General features: G+C 43.4%; 1 protein-coding gene across 5 annotated transcripts in view; it reads left to right on the forward strand.

The window, feature by feature from the left end:
• The window catches only part of RNF144B (ring finger protein 144B), a 72,088-nt gene that overhangs the window by 37,935 nt on the left and 13,337 nt on the right, over nucleotides 1-20,816 (forward strand). For all 5 annotated transcript variants that reach the window (XM_032222976.1, XM_032222975.1, XM_032222979.1 and 2 more), the window contains one exon: nucleotides 4,803-4,907. In XM_032222976.1, coding sequence (XP_032078867.1) covers nucleotides 4,803-4,907 — 105 coding nt within the window. The remainder of the gene's footprint in view (nucleotides 1-4,802; nucleotides 4,908-20,816) is intronic.

A 20,816-nucleotide genomic window follows, 5' to 3' on the forward strand; every position in this document is an offset into this window, starting at 1 on the left:
TGCCCATTTTTTTACTACCGGTTTGGGTGCGCTCTGATGAGCGCTTGCGTGCGACTCTTCTGCACATGTGCAGACGTGTCCGGGTGGATGGAGCCTCCCACCACTGCTACCGGTTCGCCCAATCCAGGCCGAATCGGGAGCAACCCACCTCTGATATAGTCCTACGTTTTGTATAAACTTCCTATATCTTCCATACTAGCATTTGCCATATTGCTATAGCAATTTTTTCCCCCTTTCTCCTTTTCCTTTTTTCATTGCTTTCTGAAAATGTGTAAGACTTGAAGTAAATCAGCTGGAAGCCTTTTAAAGTGTTGAATCACAGGGATAGTTAATGTAACGGGGCTGAAATGGCCACCCGAACAAGCCAGCCCTTTGTTTGTGAATGCTGAGGAAGATTATCTTAAAGTGGCCTTGATGGATTTGAGGTGCGAGGGAGTACAAAATGCCTTCTTAAGCCATTAGTTAGCACCACGAGATCTGAACGGGGCTGTTGCCTGATGGGTTGAGCTACATATTGAGTGCAAATAAATCCCTAAAGGTTTTGGAAACGAACGTTTTGAGCAGAGGCTTGGCAGCAAGTGGTACACTTAAATCTTTCCTCGTCGTCATCAGCTGCAAGTTATTTGTGCTTCTCCCTCCACGAATGTCAGTTTCTTTATAAACATGGACAAAGCACTCAGACCTCTGCAGGGGTGGAAGTGGGGTGGGGGAAAGCACGGGTAAATATTGAACAGACCAACATGGAAAGGGTGAAGCCAATTCAAAATTATGTGGAATGACCACTGGACACTAGGCAGAGAGAAAGATAGAGAACTCCTTCTATGTGAGGCACAGAGCAGAACCTTCCTTCATGCATTATACCTTTGACTGCAATGCAATCCCTAGATTCCTATATAGAACTGAACAGAATATAATTCTTTATTGGCCAAGTGTGATTGGACGCACAAGGAATATGGCAGAGTTACTGCTTACACTCAAAGCTGAATTAAACATGACTTCTCCCTTCTCTCCCATTCCTTCACTCAGATAGGAAGGGTGTCAAAGAGCAACTTCATCAGTTTACCCTCAGAGGTGGGTTTCCACATAATTTTACCACCACACACCAAAACTGTGAGCGTGCGTGCCTTCTGCACATGCATGTGGCCGTCCGTACATGCGCTTGGCTCACATGTGCTGCTTGCACGCATACACGTGGGTTAGAAAACATGGCTAAGTAGGACGACATAGAGCCGGGGCAGGGGGTAGGTGGGTGGGCGGGCCCTCCCGCAAGTGACCACTACCGGTTCATCCGAATCGGCTGAATAACACCACTTATTACCTTCTAATTCAGGGATTCTCAAACTTTTTAAACAGGGGGCCAATTCACGGTCCCTCAGGCTGTTGGGGGGGCCAGACTAAGTGCCTAAGAGGCTAAGTGTCATGTGACTGGATGGGCATGGCTAGGTGGTCATGTGACTGGGTGGGTGTGGCCAATATAGTAGTCTATTAAATAATATACACAAATTAAACTTTAACTTGTTATGCTCCTAGGGGTGGAAAGCAGTTTAGTGATGGGATGTGGCTACTTTGGGGCGACTGTGAGGGACTTCTGTATGTTTGTGTGTGTGTCCATCTCTCTGTCTGTCTGTCTCTCTCTCTGGAAGCCGGAGTGGCCAAAAATGGGCCTGTTTTTGGCTTCCTGGGCCTCCAGAAGGTGGGTGGGAGTCAGCGGGTAGGTGGTGTGGTGTGGGCGGGGCAGCCTGGTCCAGCGTGGCCAGATAAATGGCTTCGGTGGGCTGTATCCGGCCCCCAGGCCTTAGTTTGAGGACCCTTGTTCTAATTAATAGATGTTTTCTGATGGGCCACTTCTACTGTAACAACCATTTTGTAAATAGGCAACATGCCCCAATCCCTGGCAACCTGACTTGCACACAACTGTTGCCTGCCTCTCGTCTAGACTATTTCTGACCAATAGCAATAGCAATAGCAGTAGACTTATATACCGCTTCATAGGGCTTTCAGCCCTCTCTAAGCGGTTTACAGAGAGTCAGCATATTGCCCCCAACAATCTGGGTCCTCATTTTACCCACCTCGGAAGGATGGAAGGCTGAGTCAACCCTGAGCCGGTGAGATTTGAACCGCTGAGCTGCTGATCTAGCAGTAGCCTGCAGTGCTGCATTTAACCACTGCGCCACCTTGGCTGGGCTGCCAAGAGACACTGATTATTTAGTATTTATCAGAAAAACATACTTTGTGCTAGAGATGCTACTTAAATTTCCTATGAAATTCTGGAAATGTGGGCAGTCCCTGAGGTGTACCTTTTGCTCCAGAAGATTAAAATCCTAGTTTCCAGTAGCATTTCTGTGGGGGAATATAATGTATAGAAGTCTTTTAAATGGTACCATTTGTGATATTTGATGAAGGAGTTTATAGTGAGTTTATAAGATCAGAACACCTTATGTGAGGGAGATTGGCAGTTCTTAAATATGACAAAATAAGTAAATAACATTTCATACCACCTATTGTAGGGCTTTATGTAATACAAAATACTTAACATTGAATATGTACTTAATACTATGGATTAGCTGTAATTTCCACAAAAGAGAGATGGATTTGTGGGATATCAATTTCCCAGTTCATGTTTCCCAGCTCATCTTAAACTTCAACCTACATTTATATCTCTGGTAGTCATAATTATATTGCAAGAGAGTGTTTAAATGCTCACCATAAAAAGCTTTAAAAAATTAGAATTCAGTTCATTTACTTCTGGGGATTCAGAACCCTTATTCAGTGAACTTATCTAACTTTAATTGAAAATTGCAAGCATGGCACTTCCTTGACATGAATATATTAACAAATTAGCATTAACACATGTGAATGATTTTTTAAAGTAAACTTATCGAAAGGGTAAATAAAATATGAGGAATGCTTTTCTTATCAAGGTTATAGACCAGTCTTCCCAATCTTGGCAATTTCCCCAAAGTTAATGCTGGGTGGGGAATTCTGGGAATTTAAGTCCACATGTCTTAAAGTTGCCAAGACTGAGAACCCCTGAATAGATCTTCATGTGTTTGCTTCAGAGTTATTACTAAATAATGTTTTTATACTGCTAAATATATCCATACATCAACTTATGCAAATTATATCCACCCCATTGGAAGAAAAATATCAGAAATGAAAACTAGGAAAATATTTCTTTCTCCAGGCCACCTGAATCTCCAGGGTCATGTTCCACAGAGTAGGTCCAGCAACAGGTGATCTATAGTAGCTGGCTGGGGAATTTTGGGCATTGAAGTCCGTAAATCTTAAAGTTGCCAAATTTGAAAGCCCTGATCTAGATTATGCAAAACTCTAAATAACTAATCTGTGCCTAGATTAATACATGTAATTGAATTGAATTGAAAGTATAACTGAAACGATTTGGCTCTTGGGTAGTGAGAATTGCCTTATCAGTGGATGTTTTCCAGTTCCTGGGTTCTCATTTCCTCTCCTCATATAATGTTATTAGGATAATCTAGAGCAGTGGTTTCCAACCTTGGCAACTTTAAGAACTGTGGACTTCAACTCCCAGAATTCCTCAGCCAGCTTTGCCAAGGTTGGAGACCACTGGTCTAGAACTCCCACCCAATCTCAACAACATAGTTGCTTTCTGAAATTTACGTTTGTCAGCTACACAGTGCTTATCTATTAGCTATAACTTGACTGTATGCATTTGCATAACCATTATTTTCATTTCATTTTTAATTTCATTTATTTGGCATTTATAGGCTGCCCTTTTCCCTGAGGGGACTCAGGGCGGCTTACAATTCGTGGGAGGGAGTGCAAGACAAAACATAAAATATGTGAATAAAATAAAATAAAACAGTAAAACACAACATTCATTCAGCATTCGGGCGGGGCGGATTAGGATCTTATCCCCAGGCCTGATGGGATAGCCAGATCTTGAGGGCTGTGCGGAAGGTCTGGACGGTGGTGAGGGTACGAATCTCCACGGGGAGATCGTTCCAAAGGGTCGGAGCTGCTACTGAGAAGGCTCTCCTCCGCGTAGTCGCCAGTCGGCACTGACTGGCAGATGGAATTCGCCATTACATGGCAACCAATAGATATAAAGGCTAAAGCCTACTCCTCTAAAGTCTAACTCTTTATACTATTAATCAAAAAGTCTACCAATCCTCCCATAGCAACACAGAGAGAAAGAGTTCAAATTTACAATGGAGCTGAAAAAGATGAGTCAGCTCCAATAGCTAGAGCCGAGGTGGCGCAGTGGTTAAATGCAGCACTGCAGGCTACTTCAGCCGACTGCAGTTCTGCTGTTCGGCTGTTCAAATCTCACTGGCTCAGGGTTGACTCAGCCTTCCATCCTTCCGAGGTGGGTAAAATGAGGACCCGGATTGTTGTTGGGGGCGATATGCTGACTCTGTAAACCGCTTAGAGAGGGCTGAAAGCCCTATGAAGCGGTATATAAGTCTAACTGCTACTGCTATTGCTAGTGGAGGTGCCTTATGCCATTGTATGTTTATATCTTAGAACATAGGACATAAAAAGAGTTGGAAGGGACCTTGGAAGTCATCTGGTCCAACTCCCTGCATGAGCAGGAGAGTCTATATGATTTCAGTCTATTCTTGAAAGCCTGCAGTGATGGGCCACCCACAAGTATTGAAGGCAAGCCATTCTATAGGTTGATTGTTTTCACCATTGGGACATTTCTCCTTAGTTCTAGGTTGCTTCTCTCCTTGATTAGTTTCCATCCATTGGAATATAATACTTGCATATTATAATTTATGTATGATTTATGACTTATATATTTCTTCTTCTTGTTATAGTGTCTAAAACAATACATGCAAATTGCCATCCGTGAAGGGTGTGGTTCTCCCATCACTTGTCCAGATATGGTCTGCTTAGGCCATGGGATGCTGCAAGAAACAGAGGTATTTATATTTAGTTCCTCTCTCATTGCCTTTTAATCTTCGTCATTCATTTACATAATGAATATATTAGATTGTTTTCCCCCTTAATTACTCTAATGACTGCTTGGCAGGAAGCCCACTTCACAGGAGAAACTAGAAACAAGCAGATGGTTTTTCACTTGTTTTCCCTTTCCTGGGGAAATGTTTACTTGGCATCCAGAGAGTCTCAGAATTGCTTGCTTGCTTGCAACAAGAACATTCTCAATTTGAATGTCCCTAGTTCTTTGTTAGCAATAGATTCTGGAAGATGTACTATGGCAATCAGAATTGTAAAACACAAATGATAGAAATCTTACATGTCGCTTGAGAAGCATAATATATATATTTTTATGGTGAAAATGGTGCTTGTATATGTCCAATTGCAGTTCATTGGATGTCTGAAATGTTATGCATACCCAACTATGCAGTTCTTTTTGATAAAAGCTCAGGATAGAAAAAAAAATTCACATGGCCAACTTATATTAAACCTCTTCGTGGAACATTCATGTCATGCTTCTTATCATGCCCCTTGTCACTATGTGAATTACTTGTATATTTGTCATTGCAAAGAGAGTTTTCTCAGGATAACTGGCCAGATGGCAAAAATTGCAAATTTTAAATTAAGTTGATATATAATAGGATTAAAAATGTGTAAGGATTATCAGTTGGTTAAAAGGTTAGGAGCGGTTTAGACATTAAATGTTAATATGGCTCATTAAAAGGTTTGATGAAATAATGGAGCTTGAGCTATATCTTCCCTTGGAAGGCGTTGCAATGAAATGTGTGGATAACCTTGGGGGACGAAGGGAAGAAATGCTGCCCAGATGAGAGAGGGAGGAGCCTCCAATAGATTAGTGGTCAGAGGAAGAAATTTAGGAAAGACTTAGCCGAATTGATCAGGGGATTAAAAGTGCTGGAAGGAAGCTTATATCTTCAGACTCCCAAGATTCTGTTAATGTAGCCTTACAATAAAAGCAGATATAGCTCACTTAGTCATGTTTTTTTAATCTGGTTTATCATCTTGCAAGTCTGAAGATAAATTTTTTCCATCAGCCACTTTTAACCACCTGATCAAACAGTTTTCTTGACATAAAAAATTGTTTTTTTTTTAAAAGTACTAAATCTAGCCCAAAATTATACAAATAAAAGACCTCCACATTTACATAGAATTTGCATGATTTTCAAGTTGAATTTTCAAGGGGTTACATTGCACATGTTCAGTTTCAAGGGATACATTACACTGCCCATATTGAATTGCTCAGTTAGCAAATCTGTTAAGGGATAAAGTTGCTTTGTCTTCTTAGATCAAAGTTCTAACGTTATTCACATAGACCTGAAATAGTAATAAGCTTTCGACATTTTGAATGTAGAGAAAATGCAGTGCTAAAGTATGCATGAAAATCATAGAAGAGTGTTCCAAGATTATTGTTGGTAAAACTCCTGAAATCTAAACTTCATTTCAGTTAGCCAGGCAAGAGGGCACTTGAGGGTATACATCTAATGGGCCATTAATGTTTTCTTTAGTATGCAACCTTAAATACTGAATGATTAAACAATGAGGAAGATATTTAATGGATCATGCATGAGGGGAAGCACTGAAGTTTGTTATGGGTTTTTGGTCCTTATGTATTTGTGATCTTCACTGATATATTATAGTGACGAGTAATCTTTCCATTCAAAATAGATGCTCTTAAAAGCAGCAAATGATCTATGCTGGATCAAAACTTTAGTAAAGAGCTTTTATCTCTCTTAATGAATAAACCGTATGGGTATGTTACTGTTTGCTACTATTTGCTACTACTATTACTTCTTATGCCGCTCTGATTATATTTCTAAATGTTTTCTATTCTGAAGACCAGCTTTATCTGTTGTCCGCCGAACATGTTGCGTTGATGGCCTTTGATCATACTTGCTCGGAGAGACTGTATGTTATTTGTTAAACAGGTTTATATATTATATCATCATCAAAGCTGACACTAGCCAGAGCATAGAACAACTCAAAGAAATAATGCAAGACATGGAGAGACACGGCCCATACAATTTCCAAGAGTTTGACACAACTGAATGGATATATCATCCTGATCATGTATTAGGTAGCTAGCTAGAGATAGAGAGATGTGTTACACATTATAACGCATGTCACAGGCAACCCATTGGGGAAGGAGGCATTCTAGGGTGCAGAGAGGCAAGGATACTCCTCTTGTCCTGGTACTCTTGGTATAAGATTGTCAAGATCGGAAAAGGGCTTGTTAGAATAATTAGCAGGACTTTCAAGATAATTTCTTGTCAGGGTCCTCAGTTATACCTCATTTCAAAATTTCATGCTAAGGACCCGAAGTTCTCCATGGAGCCCTGTCATATAAAAATATTTGGAGTGGATATATACATGGTACTCCCCAAATTTAGTTCCACTTGCCTAGAGGTCTTGACCTATCTTTAAAAGATGGCCTCAAACTGTTCTCCTTTTCAATACTCAGGGGCTTGTCATCTGGAACTTATCCAAGCATGGATCCATTGTATGCCAATTCATGTAGTTACAAGTTTATGCTATTTGGTCACTGGACTAATAAGGTGCAAGCTTATAAATTCAGTAGTATTTCTTGGTTTAGATAGTAAAACCAATTCTTACTTTAAAACATTTAGATTAAAACAGCCTAGAGATCAACAAAAAGAGGCCCAGTCTGCTGACTTGCATTAGAACTAAGAAAAATAAGAGCTCTATGAAAGGTTTTGTTGTGGCCCAGCAGGTGCCGTTGGAGCTGCCACCAGATTCCGACAGCGAGGGGCCCTCTGAGTTGGCTCTGGAGGAGGTGGAGGACCCTGGATAGGGTTCCGACTCCGAGCAGGGTGCAGAGAGGCTGGTTGGCCACCAAGAAGCACCTGAGCCTTGGACCAGTGGGGAGGAGACAAGGGAGAGTGAGCCGGAGACCAGTAGTGAGTTGTTCCTGGATGCACGCCCTCGAAGAGCTACTAGGCATCAGGAACAATTACGCAATTACAGGAGGTGATTGTACTCAGCTGGTGGTCATTAGGCTCCTCTCCAGACTATAAAAAGCTACTTGTGCACATGGCCCTCTTTGCAGAAGTCAACGCAGGAGTGAATGTCGGAGGAGAGTACTGTGAGCTTGGCAGGCTGGATTGCTGCCAAGCCTTATCTGTGTTTATTGCTGCCTGAGTTTGTTGGAGTTGCTGCCAAGGTCCTTATCTGTTTGTTCTGCTTGGCTTTCAGCCATTGAGGTTTTGGTGTCTTGCTATTAATTAAAATACATTCCAGTTAAGCTTGTCTCGGCATTCATTACTGGACGGAGGATTTTTTGTACATGAAGATGTACTTTAATGGTAGCTCTATTACTGAGATAGTATAAACCAGTGATGGTGAATCTTTTTGGCACCGAGTGCCTAAAAGGGAGCACGTATACACTCATGCACGCCATCGAAGAGCTACTAGGCATCAGGAACAATTACGCAATTACAGGAGGTGATTGTACTCAGCTGGTGGTCATTAGGCTCTTCTCCAGACTATAAAAAGCTACTTGTGCACACGACCCTCTTTGCAGAAGTCAACGCAGGATTGAATGTCAGAGGACAGTACTGGGAGCTTGGCAGGCTGGATTGCTGCCAAGCCTTATCTGTGTTTATTGCTGCCTGAGTTTGTCGGAGTTGCTGCCAAGGTCCTTATCTGTTTGTTCTGCTTGGCTTTCAGCCACTGAGGTTTTGGTGTCTTGCTATTAATTAAAATACATTCCAGTTAAGCTTGTCTCGGCATTCATTACTGGACGGAGGATTTTTTGTACATGAAGGTGTACTTTAATGGTAGCTCTATTACTGAGATAGTATAAACCAGTGATGGTGAACCTTTTTGGCACCGAGTGCCTAAAAGGGAGCACGTATACACTCATCGTAGCCGCAACCTGGAAGGGGAGTTGCCCAGGTGGCATGTGTGTGCTGGAAAATGAACTACCGGTTTTTGGCGCGTGCATGCGCACCAGCCAGCTAGCCTTCTGGTTATTGGTGCATATGCATGTATGAGCTGGCCGGCACAGAAAACCAGCTCTTCCAGTTTCCAGCACTGCCGCATGCCAGGTGATCGTTGTGTGCGCATGGGTGCCAGAAACCTGGAAGAGGAACGAGCAACACCATGCATGCCAGACAACATGGGTCCATGTGCCATTTCGGGCACACATGCCATAGGTTCGCCATCGAGGGTATAAACCATTTTAACATACTTGCTAGGTAACTCCAGAAAGAATAATCCAAGACTGTAAATGACTAGGAATGATGGAAGCGGTCAAAACAGTTGTAGATTCCAATCTGGTTCTATGGTTATTATCCTTACGGTCCTTTAATGGTAACTTTTTTTGAAAAGTCATGTCTGCATATTCCACTAAACGGGCACTATTCAGTGCCCAAATGATAAATACAAATTGCTATGGAAAAGTAGGCAGTGCGACTTTATGGTGTGGTCTTAAAACCCCAGATTTCCACTTGATAATTTATTTATTTATTTATTTATTTATTTATTTATTTATTTATTTATTTATTTATTTATTTATTTGTCTTGTATGCCGCCCACTCCCGGAGGACTCTGGGCGGCTCACAAAAGACAAGGGAAAGGGGGGGATCAAGACAAAGACAACATATTAAAAACAAAACCAACATTCACAATTTCCGTGGAGGTAGATGCTTCTCAGCTCCCCCCAGCCTGCTGGAACAGCCAGGACTTGGTGGCTTTGCGGAAGGCCGGGAGGGTAGTAAGGATCCGGATCTCAACAGGGAGCTCGTTCCAGAGGGCCGGAGCTGCAACAGAGAAGGCTCTCCCCCGGGGAGTCGCCAGCCGACATTGGCTGGCAGATGGAATCCGGAGGAGACCCAACCTGTGCGATTTAATTGGTCTGAGAGAGGTAATCGGCAGGAGGCGGTCTCTCAGGTACCCAGGTCCGATGCCATGTAGGGCTTTATAGGTAGCGACCAGCACCTTGAAGCGGATTCGGAGACTAATAGGTAGCCAGTGCAGCTCGCGGAGGATAGGTGTAACGTGGGTGTACCTTGGTGCACCCACAATCGCTCACACGGCTGCATTCTGGACTAATTGGAGTCTTCGAACACTCTTCAAGGGCAGCCCCATGTAGAGCGCATTACAATAATCCAGTCTTGAGGTCACAAGGGCGTGAGTGACTGTCTGAAGGGCCTCCCGATCCAGGTAGGGTCGCAATTGGTGCACCAGGTGAACCTGGGCAAAGGTCCCCCTGGTCACAGCCGACAGATGGTGTTCTAGAATCAGCTGTGGGTCCAGGAGGACTCCCAAATTGCGAGCCCTCTCTGAGGGGCATATAATTTCGCCCCCCAGCCTGAGAGATGGAACAGTTGGACAATCTTTGGGAGGGAACATCAGAAGCCACTCGGTCTTTAAAAGCGAAGCTTTTAAAATCCCTCCTTGTCTGAAGTAATTTGTTATCTGCAGAGAACTACAAGAAGTTCTAATATGTGCACTCCAAAGTATTGTTAGGAGTGAATTGGAAGTAGTCCATTTGAAGTAGTCCATTTGCGAGTCCCATTTGGTATCCTGGAGCAAGTTGGTCAACAAGAATAACATTGTTTTGAGTATCATTCCAGGGCCTACATTATCCACTAGAGCAGAAAAACACTTTCCCCTCCATATCCGTTTACCTGAAACCTGAAATAGCATTAATTGGTTACATAGGTTTTCTTGGAATAAGTTCTGTTCAAAAGCAACTATAATAAGCCTTTGGAACACTTCCATGGCAACTGAAGCAAGATTTGAATAGTACTCAGTGTCTAAAAATAGTGACATAACTCCTGTTTAGTTTGCTTATCCTGTTCTTTTCATAGAACACAGCCGGGTGATTAAGGCTCCTCCTGAGCCCTGTTCATTTTCTTTTAAATTTGAGGGAAATAATAGGAATTAGAAGTAGAGGGGGGATAATTGTATGGAGGGGAAATGAGACAGCAAGTGAATGATGGGTGACATTTAAAAGACAAGCCTGATTGTTTCCTCTACCTTTATTTTTGAGTACATTTTTAAAAGATTTGTTGGCAGTGCTAGGAAAGGATGAAGTGTCTTTGTAATGGCTCTCTTGAGCATTTACTTTGGCGCTGCCTTGGTTGAGCAGTGGGCAAAGAAGTGGCAGCTATAAGTATAGAATAGGGGAGCTTATTCTCATATGAATAAGATCTTGTTGCCTTCAACTCATCTGCATACAACTTTGTTTGGGAAGTTGTACTGAAAGAATAGATAGGTGGATCAGTGTGAAGCAGTAGAAAAGTTAAGGTTGAACTATTCAAATAACCCGAAGGGACGTGGTGGCTCAGTGTCTAAGACACTGAGCTTATCGATCAGAAAGGTCTGCAGTTTGGCAGTTTGAATCCCTAGCGTCGCGTAACGGAGCGAGCTCCCGTTACTTGTCCCAGCTTCTGCCAACCTAGCTGTTCGAAACCATGTAAAAATGCAAGTAGAAAAATAGGAACCACCTTTGATGGGAAGCAGTGGTGGGTTTCAAAATTTTTTGGAACCTCTTCTGTAGGTGTGGCCTGCTTTCCGGGTCCACTGGTGGAACCTCTTCTAACCGGTTCAGTAGATTTGACGAACCGGTTCTACCGAACTGGTGCGAACTGGTAGGAACCCACCTCTGGTGGGAAGGTAACAGCATTCTGTGCACTTTTGGCATTTAGTCATGCTGGCCACATGACCACGGAGACATCTTCAGACAGTGCTGGCTCTTTGGCTGTGAAACGGAGATGAGCACCGCCCCCTGGAGTCGGGAGTGTCTAGCACATATGTGCGAGGGGAACCTTTACCTTTTTATTCAAATAACCTAAGAAACCTGCAGAAGAAGAAAAACCAGGATGATAAATGATCTTGTTTACATATTGTGGTAAACAATAATTGGCTTCGTCATTATTTGTAGAAGACCCCAGATTGGCTTGGTTCACACATTGTACTAATCTCTAAAACCAAAGTTTATAAACCACAATAACTGAGTTCACAAAATACGCTAAGCTGAAAATGAGTGAATTTATCAGGATGCCGCCTGCCTTCTCCTCTAGCATCATCTCTTATAGAATGACAACTGCATATCTCTATCCTTTTTCTGATCAATTTTATATATGGGGAGGGGGGGAAGAACAGGGCCACAAGTGCACATTATTTCTATTTTCCATAAAAACATATGGGGTGCATTTTTGGAAATGAAGGAGACTGGGACTTTGTAGCTCTCTGTTTGAAAATAATCTTTATTTTTTAAAAGGTAAAAAGCCAGATGGGACAAGGAGCATGGCAAGTATCAAGGGAGAACGTTAGCATAGCAACATATCACTTTGGAGAAACCAGCCTTACAGCAACATATGAATCCAATTATTATATTGATTGAAGTATGTAACAGTTGGCAACTATGGGCAATCAATTACTAAATACTAATACATAAAATGAAGAGATATGCCCAATCAATAGCATAACGCTTAATGGACATCTAAATTCCCTGATGTAGATCCCGAATGGTAGTGGTGTCCATTATATTTTATGAAGAACTGCTACAAAGCTATCGCACAGCTGTTTGTATTTCAAGCACAAAGCTGCTGTTGCTGCTTTTCTAACAAGTGTGCAAATCATTTGAACATTCATTTAGGAACTTTTTCGTTTCTCTTCCTTGTATACGTTTCTTTGCCACTGTTGGAAGAAATGTCCTTCTGGGTTTAGCTCCAAGTGGGGAAAAAGACACTGGAGACATGGAGGCTGCTTGGAAAGATGGTTTTAATGGTGGACAAGACCACATGGCTTGAGCCCTGAACAGAAAAGGTGATCACATGCTTCAATGTTGGTGGAGAAAAAGAGAAGGGAAGGGAGAGAAGCTGAGTTCCTGGTTTTATGTCCTCCCTGGCCTTTGATCTTGAGCTTGTATTCTGATTGGTTGTCAGACTCCCATGGGCCCATGCAGGGGCAACTCTCTAGGCTGCGTTTTGAATCCAGGTTTGGTTGAGTTCTCAGATGCCATGTGGCGAGTTGGGTAAAGGGACAATATTATCATGCCTTAATCCCATCCCCCTGAAGCTGAAGGGGAGAACTCTTTATTATGTAAAGTGGACTAGCTCAGGCTTTAATGGCTCATTGACAAAGGGGGATGGGCAGGAAGCTGCAGGCAGCTATTCTGTCTTTTAAAACATGTTTCTTCCTTTTCACATCCAGAGAAATATTCTGCCTTTTCAATATTTCCTAGGATATTTCATTTTTCTGGGAGAGGGCTGGGTGATAACTTCCTACATCACACAGAAGTCACTTGCACCACGCCAAAGATGTGGAATGACAATTAGGAATGGATCGCTTTTGTCGTCATTTCAGTGACACATATAAAAGTGTTGACTTAAAGATAGCAACAATAGCTACCTGTCTTTATTGTAAAATAGTAAGCACTTAAAGAAAACAACAACGCTTCATCCAGAAACTGAATCTAGCCTTGCCAATATTTCATAATGTTTCTAAAAAGAAATCTATCTTCAAATTACAGTTGCTCCGTACGTCTCTGTTGTATTGAGTAAAACCAGAAATAGTAGATACACTGCAAAACTAATGCTGCTGTGGAAAAATCACGATAATTTATAATGCAACTCTGATGGATGCTGAAATTGAAAGATGGAAATCTTACAGAAATCTCCCTCCCATAGGTTGCCAGGTAGATATCATTCAGCACATTTTGCTGCCTGAAGTATAACAAATAGTATTTCACTACCAAAGTCAGGTTTTGAATATTTAACAGGGACAAGCAGGGAAAATGTCTTTATGGTGCTTAAGCCAAATGTTGTTCATTGCCTGACTTGTTTTGGATATGTGTTTCCTTTTTCAAGAGTTCTGTAGCCCAAAGGAAACATAAAATAATATTTGTGAAAACAAAATATTTGACCTGAAGTCATTAGGTAACAATTGTTGCCATCACAAAAGGAAATTGAAGGCAATGAAACAACTACTTCCTAATTAGAACGAATATAACCAACTTAATATAGTATTTCCCTGAACAAAAGGTCATTTTAAACTGGGGAAAAACACTGTTTTTTTTCCAGATGTGTGTTGTGAGTTTTGCCCCAAATTGGTAGTACAGGCTGGCCGGCGCAGAAGACCAGCATTTCCAGTTTCCAGCACTGCTGCTGGAATCCGGCAATCCTCAACTTAGAACCACAATTGAGCCCAAACTTTATGTTGCTAAGTGAGAAATTTGTTAAGTGAGTTTTGCTCCATTTTACCACTTTCCTTGCTACATTTCTTAAGTGAATCACTTCTTTTTCTTTTTTCTTCTCCCTTCCCCTCCTTCCTCCCTCTCTCCCTCCCCCCTCTCAAACACACACACACACGCACACACACACACACACACACACACACACGGATTGGAAGGAGTCAGGGAGACCATAGGAGGAGGCAGGAAGCCAGTCAAAGAGCCATACTGGAGCATGCACACTTTCCCCCAGCCCCGGAAGGATCCAGCCCAGCTTCACTGATTACAGGTTTGAAAAGACAACATGGCTCTGCCTGTAATCAAACTACACTTGGGGAGGGAGAGCACTTCCCTCCAGCTTTTGCCCAAAGCCCCGCACCAGGAGGATGAAGTTTGAATTCCTCTCCCTCCCTCCAACCCACACGTACCTTTTTCAGCTGTTTCAGAGAGGATTTCAACTCTGTTCTTGCCTGCCATCATGAAAAGGAAAAAAAATGTAAAAGGAAAAAGGCAAGAGCTGAGGTCAGGCTGAGCTAGTTGCTGCCTCACCGTGGATGACTGCTTAACTGTTTAAAAAAGCCTCTAAAAAGCGCCCTCTACAGGAGGAGGCAGGAGAATGACATGCCTCATCTACGTCAGGAATTTTTCGGCTTTTAACCCTTGCTTAACTCTGCTCGAGTGATCATAAAACGCCTAAAGTCAGACTAGATGAAGCATATCATTCTCCTGCCTTCTCCTGTAGAGGGCGTTTATTTATTTATTTATTTATTTATTTATTTATTTATTTATTTATTTATTTATTTATTTATTTATTTATTACAACAAGAACTTATTTTTGTTTATTTGTTTGCAGAAAAGTAGAAAAACAAAGGATGAGTTTTGCTTAATTTTTTCCAGCTTTATGCTAAATAGTGTTATAATTTGTTTGGTTTGGGTATAGGTTGTTTAGTGAACCCAGACAATGGTAGGCTATTAAACAATACAAAGTTCTTTCTTACCTCATATTCATACGCTGCCAATATAATTGCTTTTTGTCATACCATGTAAGATTTCATTTGTGAATTCAAATAAATATGTGGTATAACTATGCTGAAATTTTGACTTATCAATTTATTAATCATACTGTATAAGTATACTACCAAATCTGTCAGGGACTCCTGGCAGTTTATAATAATCCAAAAGAACTGTACAGCCAAGGTAATATATAAGATTTTTGTGTATGTTGTGGCACTAAAATGCAATTATTTTTATTATTGGCATGCCTGGAAAAAAAGCCAAAATAATTGAAAGGCTGTGACTAACTGAAACAAATTCAAAACAATGGATATCTCAATACCCCCAGAAATATAAATAAAATAAAACTCAAACTCAAACTCAAATAGAAACCCAATATACCACTTCCGCTCTCCATACACCTTTTTCTTCCGCCCCTCTCCAACTTACTATCTTTAGAGGGCGCTTTTTAGAGGCTTTTTTAAACAGTTAAGCACTAAGCAGAGTCATCCATGGTGACTCTGGCAGCAACTAGCTCAGCCTTTTTCCTTTTACATTTTTATTTTCTTTTCATGATGACAGTGGTGAGGCTCTGCCTCCCCTGACTGCACGCCACTGGTTTCCCCATTGTCTTTCCTTGTCAGAAGGTCGCAAAAGGGACACTGCAACTGTTGACCCCGGGACACTGCAACTGTTATAAATGTGAGTCAGTTCTCAAGCATCCAAATGTAAATCACATGACCATGGGGATGCTGCAACAGTCGTAAGTGGGAATAATGGTAATGAGTCATTTTTTCAGCACCGTTGTAAATTTGAATGATCAGTAAGCGAACGATTGTAAGTCGAGGACTACCTGTACAGGTTTTCCATTACTTCAGCCAACAAGGGCTTTTGTGTAGCTATACTTTATACTGCTCTTGTTTGCAGGTAGAGAGAACATCATTTTGGTTAAGGCACCAGGCTAAAAAACAGGAGACTCTTGATTTCTAGTTCTATCTTAGCCATGCGTGACCCGTCAAAACCGCGGAGGACAAAATCGCGCTCGACGAAAGCGCGCATTTGACGTCATCACAGCGCGACAAAAAAAATTAAAATTAAAGCAAGCCGATTCACATAAAGGTAAGGGTTAGGGTTAGGGTTAGGGTTAGGTTAAGGGTTAGGGTTAGGTTTAGAGCGTTAGGGTTACGTTTAGCGTTAGGTTAAGGGTTAGCGTTAGGTTTAGCGTTAGGTTAAGGGTTACGTTTAGGGTTAGATTTAGGGTTAGGTTAAGGGTTAGGTTTAGGGTTAGGTTTGGGGGGGTTAGGGTAAGGTTTTCGCTTTATTTTTACATTTTTCGATCACAGCGCGATGTTTTCGTCGCGCTGTGATGACGTCAAATGCGTGCTTTCGTCGAGCGCGATTTTGTCCTCTGCGGTTTTGTGGTGGAACCTTAGCCATGAACGTGGGGTGGGAGACTGTGGGCAACTCACTCTCTCTCACGCAACTTATCTCACAGGATTGTTATTGTAGGGAAAATAAAAGGAAGGTGTGTTGTATACGTTTGCTGCCTTGAGGTATCTGTGAAAACAATAAAGGCAGGATAAAAATAGATAGATAAATAAATGTGACCATTCCATTTTACATACTAGGGGTGACAGGATAGAAGTGTTCCAATATCTCAGGGGCTGCCCCAAAGAAGAGGGAGTCAAGCTATTCTCCAAAGCAACTGAAAGCAGGACAAGGAGCAATGGATGGAAACTCATCAAGGAGAGAATCTAGAACTAAGAAGAACTTTCCTGATACTTAGAACAATTAATCAGTGGAACAGCTTGTCTCCAGAAGTTGTGAATGCTCCAACACTGGTGCATTAAAAAGAGATTGGACAGATATTTGTTTGAAATGGTATAGGATTTCCTGCCTGAGTGGGGGGTTGGACTAGAAGACCTCCAAGTCTCCTCTCTCTCCTTACACACATAGCAATAGCAGTTAGACTTATATACCGCTTCATAGGGCTTTCAGCCCTCTCTAAGCGGTTTACAGAGTCAGCATATTGCCCCCAACAACAATCCGGCTCCTCATTTTACCCACCTCGGAAGAATGGAAGGCTGAGTCAACCCTGAGCCGGTGAGATTTGAACAGCCGAACTGCAGAACTGCAGTCAGCTGAAGTAGCCTGCAGTGCTGCATTTAACCACTGCACCACCTCGCACATACATTTTACATTCTCCACAGAATACCCCAAGATGCTGCTTTCTGGAACTACTCATTCCCCCTAGTGTCTTTGGAACATTGGGAAGTTGGGATTAACTGTGAGGGTCCCTGGTGCTCTCTGAGCTTGGGTGTTTCCTTGCAGACATTTCATTACCAAACTAGATAACACCCTCAGTGCTAGAGGATATTAAATTAGCAGGGGTTTAGCCAGTTTCCCTTTCTAGGGGGGGGGGGAAGCAAATGAGAAGCAGTTAGGTTTCTGAAAAGATGTGTATTGCTAGTAAGGTAATATAACAGGATCTTGAAAGCCTGTGAAAGCAATTCTCCTGCTTAGGTTATACCCACCATAATTAAGCCAGAATTACTCTGTGTTTGTTTCTCACGCTTTCCCCTGCCCTTGCTGTGGTGTTTCTTGTGGAAAGTCCTGTTTCCCATTTTCCCAGACTCTGTTAGCCATGCCCTCACAGCCTGTGACCTATTATTCAGGCTACTCCTGAAAGTAAAGTAACTTCACTGGAAGATTGGTAAAATTCTGTCCAAAATTAGTTCATCTGATAAAAGGAAAGGGGCAGAGGTAAGAAGACAGACCCAGGGTGAAGCGTGAGAAACTTTTTCAATGTACTGGGTTAATTTTCTCCAGTTTTACAATTGTTCTTTGCCCCACCAACCTATCAGATGGACTATTTTTGGAGGTAGAGTGACTGTTTTTTTTAGGAGACCAATAGACCCAAGGGTTAATTACGTCATGAAACACTTTTGCTGTGACATCTTTCTTGCACAGGCAACTTGAAACGTGGCTGTAGTTTCCATCCCGGGTACCTAACTCACTGTTTCTCAACATGATGGCTGGAGAACCCTGGGAGTTGAAGACCACATATCTTAAACTTGCTTAGCTTGAAAAACACTGACTTAACCATTCTGCTCAGACCTGCCCCAGACTTCAATTGCTGATGGTGTTTTTTTTTTTTCTTTTCTTGTCGGCTTGTGGTGTTGGAGTGAGAAAGCAATTGAAGTTTGGGAAGTTTACCCATCATTTCCCTTAAATTGTCGTGCAGTAAAAGTTGAAAACAGAACCATTCACATGCCTTGTTAGCAAGTAAGATTTGTGTTTGTCAGTTGGAGCAGTGAAGATTACGTTGGGATTTCCTCCCCTCTTTTTGTGTGTGTTTTTTTGCTGATTCAAGGACTGGAGAAATGCACATTAACAAGGGTTGTGGGACAGAGACCTCTAAATGTGCAAGTAACTCTTTCAGTGCAGATTTAAGAGAGAAGCTTGAGACATTGAAAAGCCACACGGAGGAGAGCCTTCTCGGTGGCAGCTCCGACCCTATGGAACGATCTCCCCGCGGAGATTCGTACCCTCACCACTCTCCAGACCTTCCGCACAGCCATTAGAACCTGGCTATCCCGCCAGGCCTGGGGCTAAGATTGTACCCTCCCGAATGGTATGAATGTTGTGTTTTCTTTTAATCATGTGTTGTCGTATATGTAAAAATTTGTTTCCCCTTTCCCTTTTGGATGTGAGCCGCCCTGAGTCCCCCCAGGGAAAAGGGCGGCATACAAATAAACTCCTGAATCCTGAATCCTGAATCCTTTGTCCTGGGCTTAGAGGATAGGGTAACAAGGAAATACCATTTTAATTTAGTTATATATTTACTTCTGTTCCTACTGAGGCTCGACTTTCGGAGACCAAACCCCCACTGTAGGGAGGAGGAACCGACCAGGTGGTTCCGCCCCAGGCGTCTTATGGAACCGTCAAGGTTCCAGACAGAGCTTGGGGTTATTCCTGACACTTTCGCCCACAGTCCGGTGGAGACTCTGGTTGCTGCGTGGCACTCGGCAGCATCGGAGACCCTCGACCGGATTGCGCCACTGCGGCCCCTCCGAGGCGGCGGATCCCGGAGACCTCCTTGGTTCACCGAGGAACTCCGGGAGATGAAGCGCCGGAGGAGATGCCTAGAGCACCGTTGGAGGTCCGATAAGTCCGAAGCGAACCGAGCAATGGTAACCACCTGCACCAAGGAATACACCAGGGCACTTAGGGCTGCAAAAAGATCCCATATAGCCACCTTGGTTGCGTCCGCTGAGTCCCGCCCGGCCGCCCTGTTTAGGATAACCCGCTCCCTACTGAACAAAAGGGAAGCGGGGGAACCCTTGCAGGGCAGAGCCGAAGAGTATGCCCAATTCTTAGCGGACAAAATTGCTCGGTTTCGGTCGGACTTGGACTCCACCCCTGCAGCTCCAGCCGAGGCACAGGAGGATCAATTTGAACAACTCTGGGTTGAGTTTCAAGACGTTACCCCCGGGGATGTGGACAAGGCCATGAGGGCTGTAAGTACCTCCACCTGTGTACTGGATCCGTGTCCCTCATGGTTAGTTTTTAACTGCAGTGAGGTGACACGAGGCTGGATCCAGGCGGTTGTCACCGCCTCACTTCGGGAGGGGAACTTCCCCGCCGCACTGAAAGCGGCGGTGGTGAGACCCCTCCTGAAGAAGCCATCTTTGGATCCAGCTATCCTTAATAATTATCGTCCAGTCTCCAACCTCCCCTTTTTGGGGAAGGTTGTTGAGAAGGTGGTGGCCTTCCAGCTCCAGCGGTCCTTGGAGGAAGCAAACTATCTAGACCCCTTCCAGTCAGGCTTCAGACCCGGTTACAGCACAGAAACCGCTTTGGTCGCATTGACCGATGATCTCTGGAGGGCCAGAGATGGAGGACATTCCTCCATCCTGGTTCTCCTCGACCTCTCAGCGGCTTTCGATACCATCGACCATGGTATCCTTCTGCGACGACTGCGGGAGGTGGGAGTGGGAGGCGCCGTGTTGCGGTGGTTCTCCTCCTACCTCTCGGACAGGTCGCAGTCGGTGTTAGTGGGGGGGCAGAGATCGTCCCCTAGGCCCCTAACTTATGGGGTGCCTCAGGGCTCGGTCTTATCCCCCCTACTATTTAACATCTACATGAAACCGCTGGGTGAGATCATTCGCAGGCACGGGATTAGATACCATCAATATGCGGACGATACTCAACTGTATCTGTCCGCCCCGTGCCAACTCAATGAAGCGGCAGACGTGATGAACCGCGGCCTCGAAGCTGTTATGGACTGGATGAGGGTTAACAAGCTCGTGCTCAACCCAGAAAAGACCGAGTGGCTGTTGTGTTTCCCTCCCAGAGATTCGACCAATATTCCATCACTCAGGCTGGGGGGTCAAATTTTACACCCCTCAGAGAGGGTTCGCAACTTGGGAGTCCTCCTGGATTCACAGCTATCGTTTGACCACCATTTAATGGCTGTGACCAGGGGGGCATTTGCCCAGGTTCGCCTGGTGCGCCAGTTGCGACCCTACCTGAATCGGGAGGCTCTCACAACAGTCACCCGGGCCCTTGTGACCTCTAGGCTGGAATACTGCAACGTGCTCTACATGGGGCTGCCCTTGAAGAGCATCCGGCGACTTCAGCTAGTACAGAATGCAGCCGCGCGAGTGATTGTGGGTGC

This window comes from Thamnophis elegans, chromosome 8 (genome assembly GCF_009769535.1).
Source record: "Thamnophis elegans isolate rThaEle1 chromosome 8, rThaEle1.pri, whole genome shotgun sequence".
NCBI lineage: Eukaryota > Metazoa > Chordata > Lepidosauria > Squamata > Colubridae > Thamnophis > Thamnophis elegans.